General features: G+C 39.7%; 1 protein-coding gene across 9 annotated transcripts in view; it reads right to left on the bottom strand.

Annotated features, from left to right (window-relative positions):
- LOC121941687 (myosin-10) overlaps positions 1-26411 on the bottom strand; it is a 68985-nt gene that overhangs the window by 39926 nt on the left and 2648 nt on the right. For 8 of the 9 annotated variants that reach the window (XM_088075608.1, XM_088075606.1, XM_088075604.1 and 5 more), the window contains exons 2-5: positions 25252-25633; positions 16439-16595; positions 2874-2901; positions 220-322 (exon numbers count right to left, since the gene is read on the bottom strand). In XM_088075608.1, the coding sequence (XP_087931734.1) occupies positions 220-322; positions 2874-2901; positions 16439-16595; positions 25252-25596 (633 nt within the window). In that variant the 5' untranslated portion in view covers positions 25597-25633. Of the gene's footprint in view, positions 1-219; positions 323-2873; positions 2902-16438; positions 16596-25251; positions 25637-26411 lie in introns of all 9 variants that reach the window. The other variant, XM_088075609.1, reaches the window with a different exon arrangement.

Below are 26411 nucleotides of genomic sequence, written 5' to 3' on the forward strand. Positions count from 1 at the left end.
TTACAGCATTATATAAGGTCGAAAGAATTCCCTGGTATTATGATAGTGCGGGAAATACAGAGATATAATGGGGCTTAGAGGTAGTGATTCAGTTTTATAAGAAATCCAACATCAACGTTAGTATTTCAACACATTTTGATGGGCTCCTTCAGTTCAGTTCATGGCTTCTTGCAGGCACTGCTAACCTAAATTAGAGAGATGAGAAAGGAGAATACTCACAGGAATGTTGTGGTCTTTTCTTCCTTTGTGGGACGAGGCAACATGTGCCAGGTACTGAATGACCTTTTTTGTGTTTTCCGTCTTGCCAGCTCCTGATTCACCCCTGTTGGACAAAAGAAGATGATGCACACAAAAACAGACATACTCAGAATAGTGAGTGTGAAAGACTAAACTAGAAGGAACCCTTTTATCTTAGCCAATCTGTGATCTTAAAAAACTGGATCAATAAAGCTAATGGTACGCCTTTAATATACAAAATGCCAGGTGCTTGTGGGCGAGGACAGAACAAGACAAAGGAACGCACAAATAATTTCAAGACAAACTAAATTCTGGTTTGTATCTGATCGTGTGTGTCTTTCTTTACAATATTTTTTGACTGTCAGTCAAGTTTTGGCTTGCGGTTGCTGCGTGTGGATGTGCAGCCTGTTTTTAACTGCTCTGTCATACAGTGACCATGACATTAAAAAAACAGGGAAGAAAATCTCTGAGCCGTGCAGAAACTTCGGAGGAGCAGTTTAGATTTAGAGCATACTTGAGGTTTTACAATAAGTGCATATTTGCATACACCAGCTATGCAGAAAATATTGTTTTGCTTTCATATTGAGTGAATGTGATGTGGCTGAGAGCAAAGACCGGGAGAGCGGTGTGTAACTGTCAGTCTAGTTGGTTTCTGTGAACGGAGGGTAATAATGGAGGGATTATGTCAATGTCACTGTTGTTGGCCTTGGACTGCTGGGTGTTAGATTGCTCAGCTCCCTTATTTCAGAAGACATGCCGCACAAACAAAGAGTGCTGACTTAATCCACCGTCTTTTTATTTATTTAACAATTTTATTACTTTTATTTCCCTGTATTTGTGGTTCTACTGCCTTTATAGTTTCTGTTGTTTTTTTGATCTATTTTTGTCTATTATAGTGACATTTTATGTCTTGCATCTTGCATGATATGTCCTCTTGTCTTAAATTTTATCCTAACTCTACCCTTGTTTCATCTCACTCTTGTTCAATAGGACTGTTTGGCTTTCTGTTGTTATAATGTCCTCCGTGTATGCCATTTCTGCTTTGCTTTGTTTGTTAAAGCACTTTCTGTTTTTAAAGGTGCTATATTAATAAGGTTATTATCATTATTATTATTATTAAGCATTTAGTGTTTCATACTATTTACAATCAGTTTGTGTACTTCATGCCAAAGCCCTGAATGTGCAAAAGCCATATTTTAATGTCTTTGTATAGAAGTGTGTGCAAGCATGAATACATTAATCTTTTGTTCAACAAAGCAACACAACTGAAGGATTCTAAGTCCCACTCCCTTAGTTACAGTTGCTAAGTCAGACAAAATCAACAAAAAGAAAGCGGGCGATGCCTGCTCGGTTTAGCCCAGTGCTACAGTGCTATTGAGATCAGTGGTTCCTAACAAGGTCCACACATTAAATAAAATAATCCAAGTTGAAAAGTTGACTGAGGTTCTGCTGTGTTTGAAGGTTGCTCAACTGTTATTGGCACACAGAATGAAAAAGGGACAGGGCTTCAGATGGGCCAATCACAATGTAATGAATGTTAAATATTGGATATGAGTATGTGAAAGGTGTTAATTCAACTCTAGTGTTTATTAGGGATGAAACTTTTTATTTTAAATTTGGACCACCATTAAAAAAAATCATAAGAAAAACAGATATCAGAAGTTTAATGATCTGTTCAAATCAAAATTCAAAGATGAGTTACAAATAAATGTCAATTCAAAGGTCTGTTTACAAGCTTTTAGGTAGTTGAACAATATCTTACAAAAGCAGAGACACTAAATGAAGGCAATGAATGTCAATACTACATCACGTTTAGGACAAGGTTACCTGGGATGAATCTGATTTAGATGTTGGCTCTAATTTGTTCGAAATAGATTTTTTAAAGACAACCCTACAATATAATTTCAGTTTTGTTGAATGCAGTTGTTGTATTACTGTATTTTGTAAGGTGTGCAATACAATTTATCTTGACCCTCCGTGTGTATCTAGAAGGGACAAAATAACATGAACACTTCACTATTCACCGTGCCTGAGTAACAGGGCTGTCGCATGTCTCATGTCTTGATATTCTCCCTGGCATTTTCTTTGGTGACATTCCTGTCATCTGTAGACACTTGTCACCCAAGGGACACCAGAGGGCTGCGCAGCAGAAATGTCAGGCATTTCTCAGACCTACGTTTCACACGTTTCTCTCAAGTCGTGACGGTCTGGTCAGTGTCATTGAGACACACACTTTAAAAAGACTGCAAAGGCCTCAGCTGGTTCACTCACACTGCTCCCGAACTTGTTTATTTACCAGTGAATGCATTACTGTGACTTTCAATATCATGTAATGCAGACAAAAATGAAAGACCGCGGGGAAATATACTGCACCATTTGATGATATTTCAGAGAATACAAAGGGAAAAAAAACACGGATGAGAGTAATGAATCAACCATGAACCTTACACTATTAGTTTATCTCAGCAATATAAGATGGATATACAAGTTCCAGCCCTGAGGACCTAATTTTCAAAAACAATAACTTTAATCTGTAAAAATAACAATGGCTTCAATAAAGCACAAAAATGTTAATAAAACATTAAAAAATAAAAAATAAAATTGATGCAGTGGGTGGATGGAGCTTGTATACTCACGTGCACAGAATGGATTGGTCCTCTCGATCTGTGGGAGACAAGAAGAGGGAGAAAGGGAGAAGAGGAGGAGAAAAAGTCAAACATCAGCAGTCTGTCTTGATTTAGTCTCCGCTGTGCTTTCACAAGGTTTGATTGACAACCTCATCACCCAAACACCACACCAAAAGTAAAGTCTTATCAGCAGATTGTGGATATGAAGGTCAAAGTCAAGCTTAGCGTGTGCATGTGAGCTCGCCATCAAATGTTTTAAATATCATGTTTTTCACAGCCAGAGTTCCATTAGTTATCAGGAGAAAAAAATGATTTTATTCGGGGCATATTTTTTAGTAGGCTCAGGCTTCACAGCATTTCACCACAGGTTTTTCCTGGAATGTAATGTCAGACGTGCAGAGATGCACACTGTGAAGTCAAGTCACTGCGCAGGAGAGATAAGGCTACTGTAATGTCAGCTTTATATTGGTAAATACAGGATGCTGACTCTGAGTATAATTTTGAGACTTGGACAAGGCCAGTAATCCCTAATTTTAAACGATCAAGTAGAGATTACTGAATTTATTTTATTTTTCATGAAACTGCTGTGGACGAACTTCATCTCACACAAGTGTCTTTTTTTCTTTTAGTTTTTTTTGGGCAGTTTTTGCCTTTATTAGACAGGACAGAAGACTGTTAGTGTGAAAGGGGGAGAGAGAGGGAATGACATGCGACAAAGGGCTGCGAGCTGGAATCGAACCTACGGCTGCTGTGGCAAGGACATTGCCTTCATTTATGTGGCACCTGCTTTATCCACTGAGCCACCCGACGCCCCACACAAGTGTCTTTTAACAGAGTACTGGTGCATACCATGGTGAACACATATGATCAGTTTGCATACATCTTTTTGAAGTAAGTGAAAAGGCACACACACACACACACACACACACACACACACACACACACACACACACACACACACACACCCACAGGCTTGCAAACACACAACTACAAAAAATTAGAAATGCATTTGATTTTATGAAAAGAGATCTAATGGACGGTTAATTATTCTGAATAGTTTTCAAGTAAAATAAGGTGAAATTGGTTAGGATAATAAGCCAAACAGAGGCAGAGTAAGTCAGAGTAGAGTGAAACATGCCTTCCCCATCCTTGACAATAAATGCTCATTTACTGTACAGTTTACAGAACAGGCTCTTCTCCTACACATCAGTTTATACACCGTCCTCCATCACTCTTTGCATTTAAAGTCTTGGCAAGTCTAGTAGTTGTTGAGCGGGTATCAGAGTTATATACTTTTGCTCCTATGGCTATTAGTGAACAAAGTGAGCCTAAAAGGCAGGGCCTGTATGGATCGACCGTGCACCCAGCCCCATTAGACACTGTAACACCAACTGCACCGATTTGTAAGATTCATACATCCCCAAAAGTCTCCCATGAACCATTCTGGGCAGAAAGTCTCATTAAGCATCTTTCATGGCTAAACTATCTACCAGATTTTAATAAGGTAAAGAAGCCTGAATAGTGCTTTTGTCATGTTTTAGGGGATCTAAATAATATAGATGATTGTAATGAAGGGTCTTCATAAATGTCTGCTAGATTAGTTAAATGAAATTTGCACAAGTATGACTGAACATAGCGTCAAACACTTAAAGCATGGTGACACAAAGACTGATCCAATTCTTTTCTTGTCACAAAATGTTAATAATGTGCAGTGCTTAAGGCAATCTGCACTGTGGTCATGTGGCAATAAAATACGACCTCTAATGCGCCTCCATTAACCTCCAGGGTATTCTAGTTTGAAGCGTCTTGTGAGCGTGGAGTGAGGCAGATCGGAGTCATCTAGAGGGGGGAAATAAAGGCGATGATGTCATGGGAAAACGGCAGTTTGTCTTCCCGTCAATGCCTACCCACAGGGATAGGGCCTCCTGTCAAGTCACATGGCTGGCTGAGCAGCGAGACGTCCATAGATTAGATAAAAGTCATCAGACTCTCCTCACTCTATTGACTTAATTTTGCGCTGTTCATGCTCTGGCCCTGACGCTGCAACTGTGTACGACTGACTCAGTAATAACAGTAGCAATGTCATGATCAATAATTAGACCCCAATCATTTATCAGGATTATCCATTCATCTTTGGAGACAGTTGTATTGCACATATCAAATTAACTCCCTTTAATGTTAGACTATGTTGGAAAATTTAAATGAAAACTTTTTTTTTTTTTTTTTGCGATTCTTGGTTCTGTAGCCTCGGACATGTTCAGGGAACAAAAAGCAGTTCATCACAATAGGCTGAAAACAAACACCTGTGATTGGTTTAACAGTTTAAGATTAATTAAGCGTCTATCTCATTTCAGTCTTGCAAAGACAGTTTCCTGTATTTGATGAGTAAGTGCCTATTCATCAAGGGACCTGATCTCACAGGCCATTAATACTGTCACTGTGTACTGCAAAGTCAACATGTTTGTTAATTGAAGGAGTTACCAGTGAATGGTGATTGGCAAGCTGGTGCATTAGTAGATTGACTTTGGGAGTGGTAATCCATCAATAACTCAAGGAAAGACAACTTTTCTGAATGAAAGTATAGCTGCGTGACCGAATAAGCCAATTCCGGCCTAAAGGGGACAGTTTGCCCCAGATCAAATACTTTTCCTTTTACCTGTTGTACTATTTATCAAACTAGATTGTTTTGGTGTGAGTTGCTGAGTGTTGGAGATATCGACTACATGGATGTCTGCTGTCACTCAAATATAATGGAAGAAGATGGCACTGAGCTTGTGGTGTTTAATGCACCAAAAATAAATAAATAAATACATTTGAAAAACTCAACAGCAAAAATCATGAAGTCAATTACTGAAGTTAATCCACTGACCTTGTCGTAAGCAGTTTCAGTTAAGAACTTTTTTCTTTCGTCCAAACAAAACAACCAACCGTTTCATCGCTCAGGAGCAAGCATGCATCTACTGCTAGCTCACCTAGCACCACTGTGCTAGCTGATGTTACATCTCAACCAAGGAGGACGCTGCTGATGTTTACATCTCGCACTGTCACAAGCATGGACCTCTCATCCATGAGTACATTCACGCTTCCTTCTGCACGCTGTTATGGTTAGTGGGTGTAGTTCAGTAAAAAGAATGGATTAATGTGGATTATTTTGAGTAAACAGGTCAGGATTTCTGGAAAGAGACATTGCTGTTGAGCTTTTCAAATGTATTTTTTCTTTTTTTGTGTGCTTTGAGCACAGCAAGCCGAGTACCATCTAGTCCCATTTCATTGGAGAAAGGGCAAACATCTCTATGGCTGATATCGCCAACATTTGGAAATTAACACCAAAAGGATCTTTATTGCTGAATAGTGCTCCAGATAAGAAAAAAATAATGTATTTTTGATTTTGGGGTGGGCTGTCCCCTGAACACTCACATTCTGTCCAAAGATTTCCTTTCAGTTTTCCAAATATAAGCCGACCAATAGCCTGAAAAAAAAGCCTGTTCAAGTTTGCCCTGAACAAATGGTTGCAAGGCAACAAGAGCTTGAAAAAGAACTTCTGTTGAGTTATTACAGTGTTACAACAGGTGAAAAAAAGCAAAACACTGATTAAACATATTTTCTTAGTCCCTGAATCAGTGGATTAAACCCACTCTATGTCAGAAAGATGGCCCATTAAAAGCTTTTGGAGTGATCTAATAAAGCAGCATAAAAATAAGACTCTTGGCAGAGGAATGATATTTCCAGAAACACTGCCGGTGTGGATGGGTTCCTCTGCCGTTCCAGCAACAAGCTAACAAGATACACATGATTAAAATCACAGAGACAAGCTGATCATTTAACCATGAGGAGCAGCAGAGCACACTCGCAGAATGCAAATGCTCCAATCCTTGACTGTGATCTAATTTGGTTCAGCATGGTTGGTCTGATGGCTCCCTAATCTGCTCGTCATGAAAGGGAAAGATGGACACATATTCTGTATTCAAACTTGCAGATTATTTTTCAGGAATGCATGATGTTGTATTTTTTTGCCAGTATCCAATATGCCTATATATAATAATTTATTTGGCCAATAACAGATACCGATATCGATATATCAACTTTTTTTTACCACCTAACATTAGTGATCATCAAGTCTCTTCTGTAGTGGAATTAACATCATATTATGCATACTCATCATGTTGGCCCACCAGCAGACATAAAATACAATGCTTTTTTAGTGTATGCAATATTCATTCATTGAGCAAAATAAGAAAAATACTTCAACTTAGGTTTAATGTTTTGTGCATGTTCATTTTGTCAATTTCAAAAAAAAAAAAAGTTTGTGATATTGGCAGAAGTCAGCATGTTGACCGTTTCCAATATTTCATTTTAAAGCCAATATCTGCCGATGCCAATGATTTGCCGATATAATCTTACATCCCTATTAGGGACAGGTATAGTTAGGATTTTATTGATGGCGATACCATTTATCGATACCGATACTTATCGATACCGATACTTATAGATACTCTTATTGATACTACTCTTCATGAATTGGTGCAGAAAATAAAGACATGACATGTAAAGCTGTGAAAAAAATCAAGTGTCAAGCTTTATCAAGTTTGTTTCATGTGAATCTTCAGTTTCCTTTGAGTAAAAAACATAACTGTAGTCCTAGTTAATTAAAATTAATTGTTATTAGGACAGTTTAAACTTTATTCTCAGCATACTGATCAGCAATTATCTATCAAACCCAAACCTAGTGCCGACCCAATCGAATACCGATACCAGTTAATACCAGCTCTCGGTACCCATCCCTAATCTCTTTTACGTATCTTTAATATGTGGAAACACTCAAATGTACTGTATGCAACACCGTAGATCAGGAACCTTCCAGGTGGTCCTAAAATTAATCTCAGGGGTCACATAAGGATTTAATGTATTGTCTATTACACAAAAACATTTATTTTTATACACTGTGGCTTTTTGTGTGTGAAATACTGAATACTCTCACCAATCAAGTCTCTGTGACTCTCATGAAAATTCACACTCAGTTTGAACTGCTCACACCTCGTGTTGGCACTCAAGACCTACACATGTGATGAGGGGTCACAAGTAAACATAGCTTAATTTTAATGGGCTGACACGCTAAAAAAGAAAAAAAAAAAAAGAGGAGCCACTGCTCTAAGACATGCTGTGAATATCTCAACTCATTTTGTATATGTGGAGTCCCGGGCTGGACCGCTCTGCCCGAGGTGAAGGTTTCCTGGACTGAACTGCTGACTGTGCTCCTTTGGGGCAAAATGATGGAAAGTTATCTGACTGAGGACGCAGCTGAACGGCTCATCAGGGACGACCTGGGTTTCCTGGCTTAGACCAGGAACTTCCTGCAGTTAAGTATCGTAACAAGGGGAACTGGCCTTACATACCTGCATGCAAGCGCACAAACACACTAAAGTTATTCCGAGCTATGACATCAACTGCTGCTTCGTGCATGACAGCACACATGCACACACAATCCGCCATTAGCCCCCACCTCTCTCTCATCTTTACATTCACGTCCCTATCTGAATCAGGCACAAACACAACGCCGCTCAGAGAGCTAGTGTCTCTTTTATCAGACAGGCTGCAGGCACAGTGGAAAGATATGATCCTGTCATTGTGAGACTACACACTTCCATTCACCAATTTGCCAGCATTGCGGCAACCTTAACAACCTCCCCAGACTGTAAAGTGCTGATTACTGGCAGAGGACTGTGGGTCCCTGCAGAAGAGAACTACCCAAACAGGGGCTGTTATTTTCGTAACATTACTTGATGGTCATAAGGACTGTTTTGTGGGTTTCGCATGGTTGGTAATGCTCTTGCCAGCTTCACATGACTCAATTATGCTGGAAAGGCAGTGAAGATTCCCCCAGGATAAAGAATATTTTTAGTTACAGTGAAAGCTGAGAAGTATGAATATCATTTTTAATACTGAATTCAGACGTTTTTAATGCAAAAACACTGACGTTTAGACTTGTCACTGGCTACAAAGATGTGGCTAAAAGTAGCCCTCAGACAGAAAATGTCTGCGTCAATGGCTTTTCAAACTGGTGACAGAGAAAAATTTGAGGATGTCTTGCGGCGTTGACATAAACACAGCAGCTCTGCATGTGGTGTTTCTCCCAGTAAGGAGAGAGAAGGAGGGGAGGGGGGAAAGGGGGAGCTGATCTCAGCTCACGACAGTGAACTCATTGTGAGGCTGTGGCATGCTGGGCCTGGGCCAGTGTCTGCCACTGATGGTTAATGCCTGTATTTGAAGTGCAAACACTCACCTCAGGAACCCGTCCTGCACTCTGATCTAGCTGTTACCAAAGTGTCACGACGGGACAAAAACCTTCAGAAAACCACAATGATGTAAATAGCAAAACTCATCAGTTGAGTGTTCGGGGTAATGAGGACAAATCAATGAGCACTATGATGCTGTCTCATTAACCGGAGGATATAGAGCTTTATCTCTCTGCCGTCTGTGAGGAAAAGGGGGCTACAGTATGATGTTAATGATGATGTTTGCTTAGCTACAGACAGTATATAAAGCCATTATCCAAGCCATTAACTGGCACTATCAAAAGTTATTTCAGTAAATGATCGTCCACTCTACTATAAAATAAATAATCGAAGACCTCATTTCCTCTTTGGTGCCATACAGGGCTGTCCACATCTTACTCAGCCCTTTTTTTTTCCTACAGAAAATATCTACAACAAGAACACAATAATACACAGCTGAATTGCACCATTATTCTTCATAGAAATCAAAATATTAATTACAAATCAACAATCAGCTGCGCAGCCAAATCAGATGCTTCCTTAAGAAGTCTCACCGGCTTGAAGCTGGGTGGGGCTATACTGTGTAAAGTGTGATGTAACAAACATATATGGGCTCATAAAAACGGTAACAGTGTTTTCCTGCGCAGACAGGTGCAACTAAAGCAACAGAAAGCTGAAGGAAATGTCAATCAGGAACAGTTGGTACACACCAACATAGTCCTGAGAAGAGCTCTAATAAGGCAACATAATTTAAAAAACCTGCTTGGGTGCAATCAAAAAGGAATATTGAAAATGCACTACTACTGTCATGATATTTTAGCGCCATATATTTAAATATTTAATATTTAAATTTAATCAAGAAATTACTGCAATTCTGCAAATTATTATTAAATAAAATATAGATTTATCGATATATGGATGCTAAATATTTGAAATATTCTTAATACTTTCTGCATCATTAATAAACCGGTACCTGCTAGGCTTTCTCGCTCTCTATTATTGTTACTGTCTTCTACAGTCATTTGGCTGTTCTTTACTGCTAACCAGGAAAAGAAAAGTCATCAGTGTCATGCTATAGCCTTGTTGTATTTATCTTTTAATATCTAATATTTGTTTTCCCCGTAGTGTTGAAAATAGTATTGAATATTAATATTTCACAAAGTCAGGAATTTCAGTATCCTGACACTATGGCAAATCTAGCCATATGTCCAGCTGTGACACAACAGCAGTGGTTTCAGATTTTCACAACCTGATCAGAGACCAAAAAAACAAAAAAAAAGAAAACTACAGTGCGTAATGACTATGTATGGACTACCACATATATTTGATTTTCCAACAAAAATAAAGTAGTGGGTTAAGTATCGCATGTGGCAATTATGGGATTTTCTACTAAGCACATTATGAAGCAGGAGTGTTGGCATGAAACTCAACTAAAACAAAAACAGAATAGAAATGTTAAGCACTGCAGATTTTGAAGAATTCTGTCGTGTACTGGCACAGAAAAGCCATCAAATAACACAGAAGGGGTTTGCCATTATTTATTAGTTCAACACCTCAGAGCACTTACGACAGTGTGCCAAAGGGGCTTCAAGAGTCTATTAAAAGGGGCCTACGGTCATGTTTTCAGTGGTATTAACCAAGTCTTGTCTCTCATCTAACTTCACCTTCCATATATAAGAAGACCATTTACTGGTGGCCTCAAAGGACTAGACTATCCCTTGACACAGAGGTATCTGTCAATAGGGTTTTAGAAGCAGCAAAGCAGTAAATCATTTCAAACCATCCATTTTAGGGCCATAATTGCAAAGGCTTATGGTGCAGGCAGCACTGTGCTGATGCTTCAGCCAGAGACTTAGAAATGGAAACAAATGCAATGGAGATCCAAAGCATTTGGTTTCCAATGTGGAGCATTTCTGAGAAGTCTAATGAAATGTGATGGGGAGCTTAACTGTGTTCAGAAACACTGTCAACAAGATTCAGATTTTTATTCAACATTTTCATGCAAACTAAAACTGGTCTAGAAAATCTGTGATTAATAACTGAATCAGGTGCAAAATAAATCAATGATGACAGGTAGTGTGACAGCCAAATACAGGCGACTGGAGAGAAGATTGAAAATAACTGAGTGTGAAAGGGAAAATAAGACACACTGAAGACTGTATATTTAATACAGACAAAGCAGAAATAAATCTACTTTGGCTCAGGATACTGTATCATGGAATACTGGTCTGATACACCATCTGCCTTCCAGTAGCTGATGTAAAGAAAATAGTCACGAGGGGACTTTTACGAGCAAGACTAAAGACTGCCAGAAATCATTTCATGCTGGGTGACAACAACAAGAAGGTATTTCTACTGTAGACCCACATCTGAGCATTTCTGAGAAAAGTGGAATCGGCTGCTCAGGCGATCACTGCAACAACAAGGAATTCCTCCACCTCAGTCACAAGCTTTATGCTCAAAGGCTGAGTTCAGTTTCCCCTAACAGCATGGCCATGCTCAGCACATCACCATCGCATCAAACTCAATGCAATACACTACTGCTAAAATGACACATTTTTATATTCGATCATGCCTCCGAAAATGTGTGCACTACCATGTTTAATCCTTTAATCCCTTGAATATGTAATTAGCACTTACAGTTACAATTTGTGAATAAATGTAAATCAGCGAAAAGTCACTTTTATGCCTCCACGTTGGTGATAGCTGCGATCGGAGGCATTATGTTTTTGGGTTGTCTGTCTTTCCGTCTGTCCTGTTCTCATGAATATAATATCTCAAGAACGCCTTGTGGGATTTTTTTCTTTATTTTACCAATTTGGCACAAACATCCAGTTTGAGTCATGAATGAACTGACTAGAATTTGGTGGTTAGAGGTCAAGGTGACCTTGCATTTGTCTCATTCTCATGCCTTAAGGGAATTTCTTCAAATTTGGCACAATGTCCACTTGGACTCAATGATCAACTCTCGACTTTTGGTGGTCCTAGATCAAAGGTCAAGGTCACTGTGACCTTGTATCCCTCTCGTCCTTGTAAACACGTTATGTCATGAACACCTTAAGGGAATTTCTTCAATTTCTTCTTCAAGTGTTCGAGGGGACTCAAGGATGAACTGATAAATTTGGGTGATTCAAAGGTCATGGCTACCTTGCATTCATCTCGCTCTTGTGAAAGCAATATCTCAAGAACACATTGAGGGAATTTTGCCAAATTTGACACAAACATTCACTTGGAACTATTGATGAGTTGATTAGAATTTGTTGTTTAAAGGTCATGTTCACTGAGACCTTGCATCCACCTCATTAATGTGAACACAATATCTGAAGATGGGCCAGGGGTTGTTTTCTCAAATTTGGCACAAACATCCATTTGATTTTAGCAATAACTCAGAAATTCATACACTAATTACCATGTTTAATGATGACAAAAATTCACACAAATGTCTAATAGGACAAAAAGATAAAGTGATTACATTTTATATCCAAAGGCCAAAGGTTAACTTCACTGTGACATCATAATGTTCTGCAGAAACACTTTTCTGGCCATTACAGGAAGCCATTTTTTCTGAGCTAAGGATGCAAATCTTGAGTGTAGTAATTCTACTATTTTAAAGTTTCCGTATGTGGCTCTTTGTGTCAGGGAGGAAAGCATTACTTTTATGCACACAAGGTCTCCAGGGAGCACAGAGAAGATATACTCACATTCAGTTTTCCTCTCTGGTAGCTAAGTCACCTGTCCTATTAGATTTAAGAGGATGCAATAAAAATGACAGCTAAAAGAACAGCAATGATAGCTGAAGTTCCAGCTGTGCTTGTACTATTTAGGATACAACTGTGAGCTTCACTGGGATCTATTACAAAGAAAACAGGACTGCTCCTTCCACAACAACATCTGTTCCAGGTTTTTGTTTTTTTTTTACGGGAAAAGGAGCCATCTTTGAGAGAAAAAGAACAATAGCTTTAGTGATTGTAAATGTGTCCCTCACCCACAACTCCTTGCGGCAACATTTTGAAATGCGGTGGATCCCTTTTTTAAAAAAAAAAAGATTAGCAAAAATCTCCTGTGAGCTTAATGTGCTCTGGTGTGCCCAGGAGGAGGTTTGAGGTTGAAAGAACCTGGCGTCAAGCCTTGGTTCAAAAGGCCATCGAAGCCATGGCTGTTGGCTGTACACCTCATTGGTGCCAGGTGGGCCAGCGTTTACAGAGAGTGTACAGCGGGCCATCAAAAACATTCCTGAAGTCATTTTATCACACATTCCCGACAGTATACATTACACCGTGCACTTCAACTTCATGGAAAATGCTTTGCATTCTTCAAACAATTAATTTAATCTTTTGTCAGTATCAGTAATGCTGCCGACATGTGAGATGAGGCCTACTTTATTCACTGTTGATAAAATGGACCTCTAAAACAGAAATCTAAGAGCTGTGCTTTGGGGAAAAACCTCACTGAGCTTAGATGGATCTAGCTGGACTTGACCTAACGCCCTGATTAGACACTAGGGAGAGAGTCAAGAAGGGGGGTTCTTTCACCATTTCCACTAAAACAAGGACCCCCTGTTTTAAAACCCCACCTAGGGACACTTTCAGTGCTGTTGATGCATGTCCGCTCTTGGAAACCCTCACAGCTGCTGACATGACCAGTCCTTCAACAAATGTTTTCTTTAAAGCAAACACCAGCATTTCCTTACAACACATTTCCAGATATGATAAATTTAGCTTCTTGTACGTCAGTGAGTTCACCTCGGCCATGCAGCTAGGGCAATTATGTAAAGTATCTGGACCGCTAATCAATGACAGATGTGCAGTAAGTTCTAGAGGTCTGCTTACACACCCCGTCTTTGTTAGGTAACACCTCATTTAACCTCCCATCCGAGAAGTGACTGGCTTCACAGCAATGCTGAGGTAATTAACAGATCCCTGTGAGGTTTAGACACCCTGCAGCCATGAATATGATTCTTCAATCTGTTCGAAGGTCATAAATTAGAGGCAACAAATTATTTGTCTCACTTGTTCTTTCTTGTTCAGATGGCAAATGACACTGCGAGCTCTAAACATGATGTGTGAAAGGTTGCATATTAATCACCGAAATTTAATAAAACACAGGAAATAACAGGGACTGGGCTGGGCAATATGCTGACCTTTAATGTGGAAAGATACGTGTCAAATATTTTACCAGAGGATGGTTTTTCGAAATGAATAGCTGCAGTCCACTCAAAAAGATCACAATATGTACTCTCAGGAAATAATACAACACCTTTATGAAGATTTGGCAACCTGCACTCAAGAAGGCAGCACACAGTGGTGGAAAACATAGGCTTTCCCTACGCGCTTAATGTAATTGAGCTCGATTACACTGTTCCTGAACCCATTTCAGTCAGACTGTAATTTCTGCTTTGTACAGAAAAAAAGCCTATGTTATGATGTTAGTTTAAAATATGTAAAAACAAAATTTAAACAAGGAAATATCTCTTCTCATTTCAGAAACAGAATTGTTTCTTTTGTCTGTACTTGTTTCTAACTACAATACTTCATTTTATTTCATAAAATCATACTTTTTATTGTTAGTATTAATAGATGTATGAATTAAAATAACACAAAATATAAAGATTAAAATTTGAAAAACAGAGAAACAGAGATAAATTAAAATCGCAATTTCTGAGAGCCTGGAAACAGTGAATGTTTTGACACAAATTATGCAAATGTTAATGTATTTTATCATATTTGTCAGTTTTCTGGTCATCAACTGATCTGTGAACTATTAACTGATTTTCCAGAAAATATGTCATTACAGCTTTATACAATTACATGATAGACAACCTGATAGACAATTTCCTCGTTTTAACAAATGTGATGATATCTGCCTCAGTGTCTGGTTTTCTTTTCTTTACTGGCCTCTTGGAGAAAAGAGAAAAAGCCCACCAGTGCTAATCTATACAGCTGGATATTTTATTAACCAGGTTGCTGAAATGCTCAGGGCCACAGCTGAACAGCAGCTGGCCTCCACTAATCTCCAACCTACAAACCTCCTTTTGAACCACAACGCTGTTATTTCTGATTCGACCACGACTGAAAATGGGTTGAAGCAGCAGTGCATTCAAAACTACAAATCAGGCTTGTGTACTCTGAGTTATACAGTAAATACATGCAGCATTTTGAAAAGCTTGAGGTCACTGCAAAAGAAACAAGAAAATGCACCAATGTGCTCAGCTCATTACTAATGAACAGGTCTTTCGGCCCTGCCCCCATGCGTATATGTCCATCCATGTAGAAACTCAGTGTGTAGAGAATAAAGGGTGTGAAGAAAAGAGCAGGAGGTGACAACAACAAACTGGCTGCACTAAATGACGAGCTGGCAGAGTTCAACTGCTACAGCCGAGCTACTGCTAAAACTAGGTTCCTGTGCTTGTGCATCAGCTGATCATATCATTCAACCGACATCATAACAAGCATCTTTAGACTAAAGCTTAGAAAGTGCAGCTACAAGAAAACTGTCTAAAAAAAGAAAACTGTCTAAAATCTGAACATTTGTGGTAAAAAAGGGGGCAGTAAATATAATGCCACTGTCACTTATGACAGAAGTTTTTTCTTTATAAGGGTGAAGCTATCGTCAATCTACTTGTTGACACCACCGAAACTTCCTTCTGTGTACCAACATGAGGAAAGCAAGGCCTAAAAGGACTGACGGGACTGTCCAGTTTGTCACCACCCCCACTGGTCGGTCCTCGCAATCACACAAAGGACCTATTGTCGAACACAATGGGGTCACCCTCTCTGTTCTCGCTGGTCTGATCCCAGTCAGTCACTGCTTGTAGAGCCTGGAAGCTCGCCAACTACCAGGCAAGGATCTTTGAAGACATCATTCTGAGTGGACTGCCTTCACTTCCAAGACTTTATGTTCTTAAATGAATTAAAATCAAAGAAACATGACAACTGGGGCAGACTGGATGCTGCAGATGACAGCAGTATTGTGCACCTCAACTGTTACTTTTACTCCAAAAGCTGCAAACTAATTTAGAAGCTGGGAAAATTACAAAAATGTTGAAATTCAGAGCTAAGATACCAGTCATATTTGCTTCATCATGAATGCTTACACTGCATGAAGGCATGAATTAAATAAAAATTCAGAACATTGTGGCTATGTTTTCATGCTGATCTTTTCTCTACATATTTTGGACCCCTGTCCTGTGCATTCTCAAATTACCAGCAAAATTACATCTTGACGTGGAAAAAAATGTGTGCCACCCAATCTGAGGCAGGAAGATGAGAGGCAAACATATACAGCAGTAACAGTCAGACTTACCTTGTAGCATGCATCTGTACGCAGACTCTGAGATGGCATAGATGTGAGGGGGCATTTCGTGCCTCTTTTTGCCCCTGTACATCTCAATGATGTTCTCTGAGTAGATGGGCAGGTTTTTGTAGGGATTTATGACGACGCAGAAGAGACCAGAGTATGTCTAAGAAAAGAAAAGAGAGGTAAAGAAAGAAAACATGTTTTACTATTAATGCATCAGAGCAGCACAAATTTCACCATTATCACACCTAATATTTCACAGTGTTTTAGTATTAGTATACATTTATTATACTGAGCTCAAGTGTGCTGTCACAGGAACAAAAGGAACTTTAGAGGAAACAGATCTGAGGATGGATTTTATGGAGTCACCTGCTACCTGAAGAGATTAAAATACACTTTTAAAATGTGTATTAATTATTATTTTTACACAGCACAACACAGTACATCTGGGTCCTAATATAATTCCTGTATTCATGTTTTGTCTTCCTGTACACACACGACAAAAAAAAATTTTTTTTTGTACTTTAACTCACTCTGTGTTCTAAAGCAGGTTCATCGAACTCACTGAATTATGAATCACTTGTTTCAGCTTGGTCAATGCCACCGTTTCACAAGGAGGCGTGTGTTCCTGATTTTTGATCATCGGCATTGTCAGTATTCATAAACTTGCCATAACAAACATATTATTCTGCTCCATATGTAGGAAGGTTTTTCACCTAAATGTTACTAGACTTAGGGCTAGGAAATATATCAATATTATCTTAACATTGTGATGAGACCAGACGTCCCCTTAGAGTTTGAAAATTTTAGTATCGTAAGTGTCTTTTTCTTGTTTTTAAAAGCTGCATTACAGTAAGGTGCTGCAATTTTCTGAACTTAGGGACTGTTTTAGCAGTTCTTCTATTTGCCTTTAACCACTTAGTTAGGATATCAACATTACTGATGATTACTTATCACAAATCTCATTGTGTAAACATTTAGTAAAAGTAACAATAGCCATCCTTACAATATTGATATTGAGATATTTGGTCAAAAATGTTGTGATATTTGAGTTTCTTCATATCGCTCAGCCTCACAAAGAGTTAACAATGCAGAGTTTCAAATCCAGCTTTCTGAAATCATTGGACAAAAGCATAAACAATTTAGCACAGTATAAAGTGGTTTTAGAGGCTCTAAAACTATTAGAAAATAGAGTATGCTCAACAAAACAGTTCACGACTGCATGAGAGGCAGTCAGGGGGACATCAAAGTCACAAACATTACTCAGTAGAATATTATAGCCTAAAGTAGGTGAAGTTAATGGACAGTGACCTGGCTAAAAAAGGCTGAGGCAGCTGTTGGTGTGAGCAAATGTGACAACAAAACTGGTGGATGCCACAAATTCTCGTACATCATTCTTACACTACATGCCAGTTATGAACAAAACTGTTTGTGTGAGTAGTTCTATCACATGGCCCGTTTTGTTGTGCAGATTATGAATTTGCGGATCATGCCAGAGAACAGTGCGCAACGGCAGCTTGGTGGCCAATTGCCAAGTATCCTGCAGTATTAAAGATTCGTGCTCCACTTGCTTATTATCCTTCTCATATGTGGCAAATCCCCATCAACTTCTTCTCCACATTGAAGGCGTTGCAATTTTACCCCACCATATTTTGACTCAGAAATCGGATGCAAGGGGTGGTGATTTTAATCCACAACAGTAAAGCGGTCCCTCTGTTGAATGATGCAGACAGACATGCAGTCAGACAGGAAAGGATAGGGTTAATCCCTTACATGTCTGCTGCTGCTGCTGCTGCTGGGGCACTCCATTAACTCAGGAGCTCTCAGGATACAGAGTATACAGACTGTATCGGATTAGGGCTTTTTGAGTCATATATCATTCACCGGGATCAAACATCTTGATGCATCATGCCAATAAAAACTCTTTGGGTGACTAAAATGCAGCCATCTGCGTCCCTCTGCTGACCAGCCCTGTCCGACAGTTTACTTGTCTTTACTCTCTTCACTCATCCTTATCTTTCTCAATTAACTGTTTGTGTGCGTTTAACTCCTTACCTAATCTCTTCCTCTTTTTTCACCTTTCTGATCTCTGTGCTTTGCTGGGCCGCGCAGCCACATTCTTTAAATTATGCTGTCTGTGATGGGCAGTAAGCTGCAGGGGGGCCCCGGGCCTGCTAACCCAGTTGTTGAGCTGGAACAATGGTGACATGACTAAAGCATGCTGTGGGAGCAGAGGGAATTTTTTTGTGTGTGTATGTGTGACTGAATTAGAGAAAGACCTCTGACAAACACATCACAACTGTCAACCGACTGGAGGTTCACATATTCACACATACACAACACATACCTGTAGTCTGATACTTTGGAGCCTAAGATTGCGTCGAGATGTTACTGCAAAACTCAACCTGGGCGGTGAAATAATTCAATATTATCACCAAATACATTAATTACTTAACATGACAGAAATTATTTTTAGTTAGATGTATTTTAAATAGTAGGGTTTTGCTTAAATAAAACACACAAAAATGTTCTGGTAAAACAAAACCAACAACAAAAAGATCTTTTTAAAAACTGTAGTGCCAGGGATTCCCAAACACTCATTTATTTGTAGCGGTCCGCCATGATCAAAACATCTGCCACCACAAAAGATTTTTAACATTTATAGAAGGCCCATTCGTTAGGATCACTGTTGAAATATATATAACATTTGTTAATTTATCGCACCACACTCTTGGAGCAAATAGCGCACTCTGGGCACAGATGGAGCAGCACAATAGCAGCCGCATTTTAAGGGAAACCTAACTGTTCATTCTGCTGGATCTAAAAGTTTGCATTTACTCGCAACAGCTGCTCCTCTCATGCATCAACCTGATCTGATCAGCTGTGAACGGATCAACAGGTTAATCATCACAACCGTGACACTGCTGAGTAAAAAAAGGTGGAGAGCTCTACCTGTGCTGCATTCATGACCCTGCAAAAATCTCCAAATTTACAGAGGGGACACATAATAATACAAAAGGTAACACACATTTATAAAAGAAAAAAAAGGAGAGATACCACCACTCACAAACTCTAATTCTGTGTTAAACACTAGTCTTATGGAGCTAAAAAATCAACATAATGACTGTGATTGTATTAAATTACTCCATATTACCCTTTTTTTAATTAAAAAAAGATTTAAATTAAATTCATACACACACAGAAGCTTAAATGGGGCTAAAATTGAAACCCTCTCAATAATGCATATATTAGGGTAACAAACGGCTTCCTGGTGGTGGTCCTGCTGTGTTGTAGCCCACGTGTGTGGAGTGTTGGGGGGTGAGTGGGTAATGTCACCAGATGGTCATTGAAAACCCTCTCCTTACCTCTTCCATGTGCACAGACGCTTCAGACACAGATCTGTACCGCAACCTGGCACATAGAAACATGTTCCTCAGGAATCACCAACAGCAGCACAGTTCTACATCACTGATTACTGAGGCCAACACTCACACCTTGATAACTGGAACTGCCTGTAAAAATAAACTCCACACAGCAAAGGATGTACTATAGGGCCCTCAAAATAATAACCCCTTCCCAACCCCCTACAGTGGGCCCAGTGCCAGGCAGACAGATCACCGCTCCTGACCCAGCGTGGGCCACAGGCAGCGGGAAGAGGGATGACTCAGCTGGCTGTCCTTGACGGTGAACCCCAGGGGGTATATGAGGGATTAGTGGAGCTCTGAGGGCAAGGGGCTGGACACCTACACAACCAGGCATAACAAGTAACCAGCCAGCTAGCATGTTGCGGTTTATTCCTTTCTCAAAGTGCAGAGTTTGCACAAGGGAATGTCTACTCACTGGAAACTTACTACTACGATCAACAATATGTGCAGACAGCTAAATTACACATGAATCGTTGAGTACATAGCGCAGGTTATTTTGAGCTGATAAATAGGTTTGAGTTGGTGAACCCGAAGAAACTATGTTGAACAGAGAACTCTGACACAGTTGAAAGGGTTCCCAGACCTCCGGAAATGTCCAAATAAATGTCTGTAACCAAGCAGTGCTTAGCAACAGTGCCTCAGCCTTTGCCAATGGGAAACATTTTCTGGGGTCTCTTCCATTGCATGAATCAGTTCCTCCCATTCTGACATAACTGGGCTACCTGGGCTTCACCATGTTTGTAAAAACCCTAGAAATCATGAAAGCGTCTTGCAGACTTTCCAGGGAAATTAGGAAAAGTGTTTGGCTCACACAACATATTCTAATTATTTCAAATAAAGCTCAGTCAGACCATGAAGGTTCTCGGAGCTCCCTATTTGCTCTAAATCTTTAGGTGCTCCTAATCTCACGCAGCAGCACTTGATTAAAATGACGAACCTGTCATCACTGGCTGCTTACGAGAGGGGACTAACCCAAATTCAAACAGCTTTGACAGCAGAGAGGAGCGAATGCTACCAGGCAAAGTCAATGAAGCAAGAGGACAGCGTAAAAAAAAAAAAAAAAAAATCAAACATTTGAAAGGCAGAATGCAAATAATCTGTGAGGAATTACAGCTGGAGATAACTTTTGGCGCTTCTATCAATCAGCATAACTCCACTATTGTGTAAAAAGGGGAGTGTGATGGCATTGCGTTCCACTGAGTTGAGGTTTAACCAAAGTCTCCACCTCTGCAAAGGATAATGAAAACCCAGCCAACTGTCAAATGAGTCCCAATGAAGGCAAGTACAGGATAAAATTGAGATGTAATTACCATTACAGGTGATTTCTAATTCTGTGGCTGTGCGGCATCATTGTCTAGACGTGAATGAAGACGAGCGTAGCAACCAACCCGACAGAGGCCTGACATTTTTCTTTTAAAGGAGCTCTTCTAAGAGGCAGGCTTAATAAACACAAGGACAGCCTGCTGATAAAGGCGTGCACAGTATCCACATAAAGCTCTCAGCCTGGAGCTGCAAACCATCCTCTTCAGGATGTACACTCTGCACCACCAATGCAACAAAGGAAGAGCATATAGTGGCATTCAATAATACATCACAGTGACTTCATTACTGTATCTAGACCTACTTTCTCCTGAGCATTTTGTCAAACCACACTTGTTCAACCATGCAAATCAACAGAGCCGAGCATCACAGGGTATATCCATCTAGGACTGGCCAATAAAATGATAATAATCTACAATATAGAAATATAACAAATATTGGGGGAAAAACTTTTTTTATTGTGTGTGTCCCTTTTTATCATTCTGTGTCCCCTCTCTTTATTGAGACAATTTTGCAGGTCCATGAATGTAGCGCAGGAGGGATCTTTGTGAGCTCTTTTTTTTCCTCTCAGTAGCAGTTTGTGTTTGACTTGTGGGTCGGATAATTATTGTGTCAGTCCGATCGGAGCTGATCTGATCAGATCAGATCGATGGATGAGAGGAGCAACTGTTGCGAGTGAATGCTAACTTTTAGACCCAGCGCTATCAACGGTTAAGTTTCACAAAGTGTGGTGCTATGCATAACCAAACAGTACAAATATTCCACTAGTGCTCTTAATAAATGGTCCAGCTCCAGAAATATAAAATCAGTACACGGTAGCAGATGTTTTGATTGTGGCAGGCTGCCACAAATGAATGAATATGTGGGAAACCCTGTGTCTGGTTTCTTCAAATTTAGCTTAGGAACAAATATCCACTTGTAAACTTAAAAGAATAATGATTTTATATTTATTATGATAATTTTCAATATCAACTGATGTAAACATTTTATCCTGATTACAGTTTTGGCCATATTGCCCAGCCCTATGGCTATCATAATATCAACAACTGAAAGATGTTTTGAGTGTAGGTAGTAGCCCATTTCCTAAGTCCATAAAGTCCTTCATTCTTTCATCTTAAATTTTCCAATATCAATAAGTTTGAAGCACGATTATCACCTTTTCATCCACCGCCTGCTATGTGGATGGAAGTAATCAAAAAGGTTACGTCAGCGCTGTGCTATGCTGGTCTGACTTAAAAGGTCACACAACCCTCAAAAGCAGGAGAGGAAAACATGCAGAGTCAGGAACGCTACAGCAAATGACCGACAGAGCTCTACATGCATGCAACTCAAATCTCCCAAAACACCTCATTCATTAACTTCACACTTAGGGACTTGTCTTTGAACCGAAATCAAAAAGATGATAATTTAGCAGCACAAAAAAAGACTGCAGACTGGATCAGAGGAAGGACATGTCTGTTACCCTGCAGAAAAACAAAGAAATATTCAAAAGCTGACCTGAACTGTCTGTAAATTAAGCATTGGTTTTCTGACAGAAAAACTGAAAAAAATCAGTTATATGAGCAGACAGCTGCTGCTTATCAGTGAGCACAAAGAACTCTGTTAAGGCGGTTTGGTTACAGTGTGACTCAGCACAGGCCTCTCCAAGCTATGAGATGGGGCTGGGGTCACTTTTTCTACCATGGAAAGCCCTCTGAAAATACTGAAAAATACAAAGATGGTCTTCATACTGGATTTTCAACGGAATAAAAAAATATGTACTTGGTGACTCCACTGCTGCAGTTTGTGTGGGTAGAAGGAGGCGTTCTGTTACAGCACATGAAGAATCTGGAAGCAATTACTAACTTTTGTCAACAGGTCTACAAAGAGATTACCTGTGATTTATGGTATTAAATATCCCTTGAAAACTCTTGTAAGGTCCTGGTCATAGTAAGGTCAGCATTCTTCTAATATGGTGATAAACAACTTCTGCTCTTGGGAGATAGAAACTGACCGAGCAGTTTCCTGGCAAGGAGCCATAAGTAGACAGTGACCACATAGCAGAGCCCATACAACTTCACCTTTCCTGGTCATAACAATCACCCCTCTACTACATTAATTATTCAGTGCTTAAATGGTATATTTAGCTATAATGCAGCAGAACACCAGAAATAAATACTAGTAGTGATCAAGTCTCTCTGGGGTCAAACTGATCATGCAGATTACCATCTAATTTACATTTGCATATTTATTACATTGAGACCATCAAGTTTGCATTTTTGACTTAACTTCCAGTCATGTTTCTAATTGTATTTCAGTGGAATGAGGACACCAGTATATGGTCTGGCACACAGTATAGCGTACTGGAGCAAAAGAATGACAACGATCCCCAATTAATTTTTTTTTCATTCAATTGAGAATCGATTTTGAATCAAATTGGACACCAAAGGACTGTAATCATAATCGCAGTAGGCTGTAGAAGACTCAAAATATTATGTAACGGATCTAGGACTATAATGCTTAGTCATCAAATCTGCAACAATGTTGATAATCAATTAATAGTTTAGTCATTTCTTAAGTAAACATGACACATTCTAATACTCTCTCAGCCAAGTGGAAATCTCCGAGGCTGAAAAAAGTAGCCAGTGCAGAAGTGCCAAAAACTGCAGTTCATCGATGGCCACTTCAGTCTCCAAGAGGGAATCAATCACCACAGACTCCCATGTTAAAATGCCCAACTCTACAGCAGAAATGAACATGTTTTCAGCCTGGTACAAAAAACAGTTTTGGAGTCTATGGCCCATGGCAACTGTACAGGAGTGAATTTTTATATAAATCCCCTATTTACATTTTTATTACGGTCCACAGTTACACAAATTTAAGGCCAGGGCCGCTTGAGTGACAGGCTGTCTGGAGGCGTTGCTACAGTTAGTGAGCCAGACCCGCCCCTCCCTCCTCCACAGCTACACCCTCTACACCAAATATGGTTATTTCAGGCTACAAAGAAACCAAGATGGCAATGGCCATAGTGTATATATGACAGCTCTTAAATTAGACTGAATATCATGGACAGTTTGAATCCTAGCACAGTAAGCATACCTACGAATGGATGCTCTCCTGTAATTATTCCACTGAGGGACATAAAGCCATAAAATGCTGGTGGTTTGGCAGGCAATCTACTGGATGATGACAGTGATGTAATCATGCCTCATCAACACAAAGGATACATACTGTCTCCATTAACATTTTAAATGTCATGACTTCATCCGTAAAGCTTCCAAAGCTCTGTCTTAATGGCCAAGATGGAAAAACCACCACTACTTTCAACTACAGCTCATTTCCCTTAAAACCAACTGCAACAACTGACGAATAATCCCCTCTCCTCAAAGGTACTGTTATTTTAAATGATGTGCATGTAACATGTAAATGACTTCAGACAATCCCAGCTGTAGCCATACATATTTTTCCTGATACTACTTTATGTAAATCTCTCACTGAGCGCAGAAACGTTCCACCGTCTACATCCTAATCATCTACCGAGTAATAGAGCAATATGACTGGGTAAGGAAATAAACCATCCTTTTTACAATCTGCCCTGAGTAAATCTAGTGTAGCAAAGCTCATTTCTGTTTTTGTGACCGGGCCTCCAAGTGTGAACCCCTCGGCCCCTGCCTCCTCCCTGGGTCTCAGGTGGCCCACAAGCTCTGAGTCTGGGCTATTCCAGGAATGCATGTCACTAAGTGGGTCATAATCTCAGGGGAAATTGGTAGCTTATGTAGGACATGATGGCTTGTTCATTGAATGAAATGTATTTCACAGTCTCTTGAATTTAGACACTCAAGAATGAAATGTTCTGGATAAGAGATAGATGTTCATTTTAAAACATTTGCTCCTGATTTTAGACTATATGAATCAAGGAATACTGGTGGGAATTCACTACTGTAGTAAAATGACCACATTACAACACACTGTCCACTGACTTGGCATCCCAAGGCTCTTATAGTGGTGATTAATCACTACAAATAAATGATCAACTTCATTATTTGCTTAAAAGTTGTTACAGGTAATTGTTTCGAGTGAATGACAAATACTTACATAGATGAGGCCAGAGTAGTAGCGATCTTTGAGGTTGTGAAGCACGGAGGCTTCGTTCAGGCAGGTGAGTTCGGCCATGTCTTCTACTTTGCTGAACTTTGGCGGGTTCATCTTCTGGATGTCATCTTTGTTAACCACCGCCTTCTTCCCATTCTCTGCCAGCTCCACCACCACCTCATCTCCACGCTCCTCACGAACACTGGCGGCCTCGAAGCCATTGCGTTCCGATGGGATCCATACTAGCCTCTTGGCAGTCCAGTCGGCCTGTGCGGCCGGGTTGTAGACCACGGCACGGTCCACAAAGAGGTACCGCTCCGGGTCCTCCTGCCCGCTCCTCTGTGACATTTCTGCTGGAAGCCAGAGGCAGAAGACACTATGCCACCTGTAGGAAGCAGAGACAGTATAATGTTTATCTGACCAACAGAAAATAAAAATCTAAATTAAAATCCATGCAGCTCCGTCACACAGCTCGCTTCACAGAGCGCAGATGAGATCACTATGACTCAAAACTGTATTGTAAAAGATCCTTTTGATAGGTGTTCTTTCACTGCAGACATTTAAACTTCGTCATAGTGGGAAAAGCACAGGTGTTACCAATAACATAAACAATGATTCAGCATTACTTAGTAAATAACAATCCAGCCCACGAATTTTACTCCTGGGCTTCAAGACTCTTGGTTTGAATCATTAACATTTAAGAGTCAGCCCTGTTTGGGTGGGAAACTCATTTATCTCAATATACGTAATTTGGTATGACACTCTTATCACAATATGAAAAATTTTCTGGGAAAGCCACTGAAAAATTGTTAATGGGTAACCAAAACATAAAGGAATGTCTTACGCTTGACACAAAATTTGTATAAAAAGTGATATTTTCAATGGCAGTCAGCTCAATGAATTGCAAAATTGATCACAATAGCCAAACAAAAACACAGATGTTCAAGGGAGATATACTATAGTACATCAAAATCTCTGATTGTTGATATTATATCATAGTGATATTACCGGTTTCACAACGACTTTTGACTATTTCGGTGACGACATTGACTCCACTAATCTACAGTCAATACAGCTGAATGTTGAAGCTGATGGTTAAGTGCTTTAAGGATGATGCAGCTTTTCTGATGGCTGCTAAATGCTGGCTCCAAGAAAACTCAGAC

Source organism: Plectropomus leopardus, chromosome 3 (genome assembly GCF_026936395.1).
Source record: "Plectropomus leopardus strain MGB_pleo_1.0 chromosome 3, ASM2693639v1, whole genome shotgun sequence".
NCBI classification, from domain to species: Eukaryota; Metazoa; Chordata; class Actinopteri; order Perciformes; family Serranidae; genus Plectropomus; species Plectropomus leopardus.